The sequence below is a fragment of the Dipteris shenzhenensis genome, chromosome 3, assembly GCF_047967505.1.
Source record: "Dipteris shenzhenensis isolate YYH24624 ecotype China chromosome 3, Dip_SZ_1.0, whole genome shotgun sequence".
In the NCBI taxonomy this organism is placed as follows: Eukaryota; Viridiplantae; Streptophyta; class Polypodiopsida; order Gleicheniales; family Dipteridaceae; genus Dipteris; species Dipteris shenzhenensis.
In genome coordinates, this window is record NC_141598.1 from 10,968,119 (window position 1) to 10,974,304 (window position 6,186).

Here is a 6,186-nt window from a genome sequence, read left to right on the forward strand (position 1 = left end):
AGGGAGACACAGTAGTGCTGGAAGAAACTTCTAGGGGAGGTAGGGGAGGGAAGAGTGGGAGAGAGTGAGGGGGGGGTGGCACTGAGCTAAGAGAGAGTGAGCGAAAGGAGGGAGAGAGGCAGGGGGGACGAAGAGGAGAGGGAGCAGAGGAGAGGAGGGGGTTGAGGAGAGGAGAGGGAGTGAGAGGAGAGAGGTAGGGGTGAGGAAGAGGAGAGGGAGCACAAGCAGAGGAGAGGGGGGGTTGAGGATGATAGTAGAAGTGAGAGAGGAGAGAGAGAGGAGTACACATGATATAGCTACCTATACACTACCTTGTATTGAACATGAACATGAAGATATACATGTGAACCCCTTTGGATTAGGGTCAGGGTTTTCCCCTAAAGCCCTAGACGTATGGTGCAATTTATACCATTCTCGACACCCCCTCTTAAATTGCATTGGGTAAGTAGAGGGTTCATGTACAAGACCTTTTTGTGTTTTGTTTGATGCATGTGGTAGCACCCAAAATTGAAAAGAAAACTAAAAGAAATCAGAGTAGTATGTGCGTATGCGAGCACAGTGACTACATAGCGGAAGCATGTACAATGAGTACAACTTACTAGATCCTGTACATAACGTGGATTTCCCCCTCTTAAGTTGTGGGTCATCCTTCGCCTTTGGGAATAAAACCCAGAAGATAGGCTGAAAAGAAGAGGAAGGAAATATGTAGAAAGTGAAGTCCACCTGGATCAAAGACTAGTCAATTGAAAGATCAGTGCATGTATGGCTACGTGCTGAACATTTCAAGGTTGAACATGTCATAAGTCGCCATGGACTGTGTACCTGCTCTATGGAAGAGGCATCCGGAGTTAATGTAGCGATGGAGAAGGAATCTGGTAGGTTGTGACATACAAGGGTGTCACCAACCCAAAAGAACTGGCAACAATGTGTGGGGTATGCTGCAGAGTAGAACTATAATCTCTATCGAATGATGCGAGGTCAAAGAAGACCGCATAGTTGGTGTCGATAGAGTAATCCAGGGGTTGAAAATTTGGGGTCAAAGGTGCAAATATGATACGCTACTCTGTTGAAGAAGAGGCCCATAAAACTAACAAGGTATGGCAACCTGCCAAACCTGTATGCTCAACTATCATGAGCTAAAGGTCATTTGATGTGTGCATGGCTAAACATCCATCGGCATGGGATGTAGCATTTGTCAAAGGCTCAAGGTGGCGCTGACAGTATGGTGCAGGACCACACTGATGCATAGGTGTCCTCATGCTGAGGAATGACCCGGTGATCAAAAGAGGTGGTGGCAATAACTGGATCCAAGGGTCGTGCAATGTGGCATAACCAAGTCGATGCTGGAATGTCCTGAAGACTGATGTGTTGATCTACACTAATGATGAAAACTCTGTCAAAAAATGTGATGAGCTCTGTATAAGAGGTGAAAGCATCATGGATTGATGTTGAAATGGAATTACCTAAAGAGATGAATGCATTATGGCATATATCTCCACATGTGGCTAGAGATGTGAGTGTCTCGTATGGAGGAGTTACTTGCTGTGAATAACTGCATGATCACTAGTGAACTCAGTTGAGTATTTGCACCTGCGGTGGCAACAGATGGAGTCGACGGATCCATGCATGAATGTGATGGTTGTACATCACTGGAATCAAGCTGTGCTGATGTAAATGGGTTTGCCTATACTGAGGACTTACTGTCAAATTCGCCTCGTGCTGATGGCTTACTGTTGAATGTGCCTTGTCGTCCTGAGGGCTTACCGAGAAGTGTGCCTCATGCTAAGGGCTTACCGTCGAGGAATGTGCATGATCAAAAACTGCGGGCTGATCCATGCTAACTTTTGAAGCATCTGCATCTGATCTCTCAAGGCCAATGAGTATCCAGTTTGCATCATAAACTGGTACACACCTTGTGGCAATGAATGGTCGAAGAAGGTTCTCTTTCCACTTACAGATCATGTCTGAGTGGTCGGGTCTGTTGTTTGGAGCAATTTTGAGAACCTTTCATAAAACCATTATAACTTTCTGTTCCAAGCTCCATTTTGAATGAAACTGATATCAGAATCTTTGTCTTTTCAAGATCTATGTTTCGTCCCGATTATCCCATTCAGCCAAATCAGCCCTATCAATTCACACCTTGCACATTAGTTCACATTGTGTTGAGTCAAAAGATGTTCTTCCAACAATGGCTCGCCCTTACTTTTGGGGCTGACCGATTAGCTCAAATCAATGCTTCCCCTTAGCCTTTCTTATTTCCAATGCTAGAGTACAACCTCACCTTTGAGGTCTATATCTTTGTTTTGATATGAGAAGATAGAGAGTGAGTGTCTCTTTAAGCTTCATCTAATGCCCAAATCTCTTCTCTCTTCTTCAATTTGTGGGTTGAGACGTGACCAAAACCAAACCCCCTGTTTTGTGTCACAGTAGCTCTAGCCTAGCATCCCTGATTTGGCTTATGTCAGTGCAAGTGTTGGATTGGCTCTTATCAAGTGAGAGGAATTCTTACTTTCTCTGTCAAGGTCGCTAGTCGGCTTAGATGCGATCCAAGACATTTGCTTAACAAATTCTATATTTAAAAAAGGAAAGCAACTCATCAAAAAGTCTTGCCATTGCCGTCACTTTCCAACTTATGTTGATGACCGAGAAAGGCCATGTGTTGGGACAGCTGGGTTAGAATTTGATAAGATCCTGGTGGCTTCGTGCTCGGGATGCCCTCCTGGACCAATCCCTAATATGCCACCTTTCATGCTTGCAATTTTAGTGACATCTCGAGCACATGTGTGGTTCCGATTGCATTCTGTCAAGTTTCCTGCAGGATGTAATTGGGCTCAGGGACACATGACAACGTAAAGTTTGCAAGATCCTATCGAAGTTACATGCATATGTTAGGATTGAAATCCGATAGGGATCTTCATTTCGATTGCATATCTCCCTTCTGCCGACCCTTGCCTGCTTGTGTAGTTTGTGTGTAGTTTGTTTGTATCCTTCAGACATCCGACTGTACTTTTTGCCTAAAATTTGCCAAAATTGTTGCATGTGCCCAACCTCGCGACCAGATGAGTGCATTTAACTCCCAATTGATTGCAGCCAATCGAAGCATCACACCTATTTTAGAAGCAAATTAATCGTAAAAATTCTGAATTTGTGCTTTACAAAATGAGAACAATTGCTAAGGCAAAGGCACCTTCGGATGTCATGATTGGCGGTTAGTGTCCGATCCCGAGCGTCTTCCTCCACCGGTGATGACGATTTTCCGCCATGTCACCACTTGGCGTGCAGAAGGTGACAGGTGTGTCTCTTTGGACACGGGGATGCTGCATCACTAGAGCCAGCAGCTGCCCATAAGGCAGCCTGCTGCTCAGGGGAGCTGCTCTTAAAAACCAAAACATGTCCGATGTATAGTGCTTTCGAAAAATAGGAGCTCAATAGCAAGAGGGATGCCAAAGATAAGCGACCAAGCAGGGCGACATACGTGATGGTTAATCTCTCGGATAGTCCTTGCCCTCGAGCTTTCGATGCACAAATAGACTTCAGTTGGCACAAGGGCAAGTTCCAGAGGTCGTTGCCTCTCCCCTTCTTGAGGTGTATGGCAACCAAGCTCCCACGTTGTGATTGGATTGCTGGAGAGATAAGCGAGATCGAACGCAGCAAGCCCTGCTGCACGCTGACATTAGATGAGCAACATCAGAGGAATGAAGACTGCCCACCAAAATTCTTGAAACCGGAGATCCTCCGTCAGCTGGGTCCAGAGACAGATCAAGCTGGTTATGCCTCGCTTTTGAGACGTTGCACCAGTACCAAGGCCCTTTCTGAGGGGAAACGTGTACATGAACACCTGAGTAAGCGCGGATATGCTGGCAACGTATTTCTGAGTAACCTTCTCGTCCAAATGTACAGCAAGTGTGGGAGCCTGGAGAATGCACGTTCTGTGTTTGACAAAATAGTTTATAGGGATCTGTACTCTTGGAATATTATGATCGCAGCGTTTGCGCAGAACGGGAGCCTGGATGCTGCGAGGGCATTGTTTGCAGAGATGCCACAACGGGATGTGGTCTCCTGGAATGCCATGATCGCTGCATGTGCCCAGAACGGGTATGGGAAGGATGCCCTACAACTTTTTGGTCAGATGCAGACAGAGCACGTCGAGCCAGATAGGATAACCTTTGTCTCCGTTGTGGATGCGTGCTCTAGTGTGGCAGCCCTAGAAGAGAGTCAAGTGATCCATGCTACTGTTGTGGCTAACGGGTGGGAGTCAGACGTCATCGTAGGAACAGCCCTCGTCAATATGTATGGCAAGTGCAGGAGCCTACACGATGCAGCTGCAGTGTTCGCGCAGATGCCTCAGCGGAATGTGGTCTCCTGGAATGTCATGATCGTTGTATATGCCGAGAATGGGCATGGCAAGGAGGGCCTGCAATTGTTCAATCAAATGCAGGCTGAGAGCTTGAAGCCGAACAAGATCACCTTCATTGGCATCGTGGATGTGTTTGCCAGCATGACCCTCCTAGAAGAGGGCCGAGGGATCCATGCTACAGGCGTTGGCAGTGGATGGGACTTGGATGTTATAGTGGGTACAGCCCTTGTAAACATGTATAGCAAATGTGGTAGCCTAACTGATGCAAGGGCAGTGTTTGGAGAGATGCCACAGCGAGATGTGGTCTCCTGGAGTGCCATGATTGCTGCTTGTGCCCAGAATTGGCATGGCAAGGAGGCCCTGCAACTTTTTGGTCAAATGCAGTCCGAAGGCTTCAAGCCAGATAAGATGACCTGCATCTGCGTCATGGATGCATGTGCCAGTGTGGCCGCCCTAGAAGAGGCTAGAGTGATTCACGATACTGTTACTGGCAATGAATGGGAATCACATGTTGTTCTGGGTACTGCCCTCATCAATATGTATGGCAAGTGCAGAAGCCTAGATGATGCTAGGGCTGTGTTCGCAGAAATGCCACAGCGGAATGTGGTCTCCTGGAATGCGATGATCATTGCCTGCACCCAGAATGGGCATGGCAAAGAGGCCCTGCAAGTGTTTGGTCAAATGGAGGCTGAAGGCTTTGAGCCAAGCAAGATCACCTTCATCTGTGTTTCGGATGCCTGTGCCAGTGTGGCCGCTTTAGAAGTGGGTCGAGAGACCCATGCTACTGGTGCTGGGAATGGATGGGAGTCGGATATTGTTGTGGGAACTGCATTCATAAATATGTATGGCAAGTGTGGAAGTGTAGATGATGGGAAGGCGGTGTTTGCAGACATGCCACAGCGGAGTGTGGTCTCTTGGAATGCCATGATCGCTTTGTGCGCCCAGAATGGGCATGGCAAGGAGGCCCTACAACTGTTTGGTCAAATGCAGGCTGAAGGATTCAGACCAGACAAGATCACCTTCACATGTGTTCTCACTGCTTGCAGTCATACAGGTCTAGTTGCTGATGGGAGACGATACCTTTCCTCCATGAAGAGAGACCATGGCATAACACCCTTGGTGGATCATTATGTGTGCTTAATTGATCTCCTTGGGCGAAGAGGACTTTTGGAGGAGGCAGAGAACCTCATCATCAGTATGCCATATGAGCATGTCCCTTCTGCATGGTTGAGCTTGCTTTCGTCATGCAGAATTCACAATGATGTCGAGCGGGCCGTACGAGCTGCAAATTCTGTTTTTCACTTAGAGCCCAGAGATGCTTCACCATATGTATTGCTAGCAAATATTTATACGAATGCAGGTAGGTCAGATGATGCATTGAAGGTGAGAAAGGCAATGATTGATAATGGTGTGAAGTGTGTGTCAGGGCGCAGTTGTATTGAGGTGAATAATGTGGTGCATGAATTTGTTGTTAATGACACATCACATCCTCAACAGCAGGATATACATGCTGAGTGGCAGAGGTTGAGTATATGCCTTAAGGAATCTGGATATGTGCCTGATTCACATGCACTGCTTTAAGATGAAGATGTGCTTTGCTACCATAGTGAGAAGTTGGCCATTGCCTTTGGTTTCATTTCCACCCCACCAGGAACTCTCATTCGTATCACAAAAAACCTTCGTGTTTGCTCTGAGTGTCATTCTGCCATTAAATACATCTCTAAGCTTTCTCAACGGAAAATAATAATTAGGGATGCTAATAGGTTCCATCACATTGAGCATGGAGTATGTTCGTGCAATGATTATTGGTGAGGTAATCATCAGACGCA

The 6,186-nt window shown here is 46.7% G+C and overlaps 1 protein-coding gene across 1 annotated transcript; it reads left to right on the top strand.

Annotated features, from left to right (window-relative positions):
- Positions 1–3,478: 3,478 nt before the first annotated feature.
- LOC147903354 (pentatricopeptide repeat-containing protein At2g33680-like) lies at positions 3,479–5,938 on the top strand. The gene is made up of 3 exons (XM_087371403.1): positions 3,479–4,021; positions 4,130–5,266; positions 5,348–5,938. The coding sequence occupies exons 1-3, from the start codon at positions 3,479–3,481 to the stop codon at positions 5,936–5,938; spliced, it is 2,271 nt and encodes a 756-aa protein (XP_087227529.1).
- Positions 5,939–6,186: the final 248 nt, after the last annotated feature.

What these genes read in the sequence shown, in the direction of transcription:
- LOC147903354 (XM_087371403.1), top strand. Translation starts at nt 3,479, where the DNA reads ATGGTTAATCTCTCGGATAGTCCTTGCCCTCGAGCTTTCGATGCACAA. An exon ending in GGAGCCTGGATGCTGCGAGG is followed by an intron (nt 4,022 to 4,129) that starts GCATTGTTTGCA and finishes CTTTTTGGTCAG; the next exon opens with ATGCAGACAGAGCACGTCGA. An exon ending in ACATGCCACAGCGGAGTGTG is followed by an intron (nt 5,267 to 5,347) that starts GTCTCTTGGAAT and finishes GGTCAAATGCAG; the next exon opens with GCTGAAGGATTCAGACCAGA.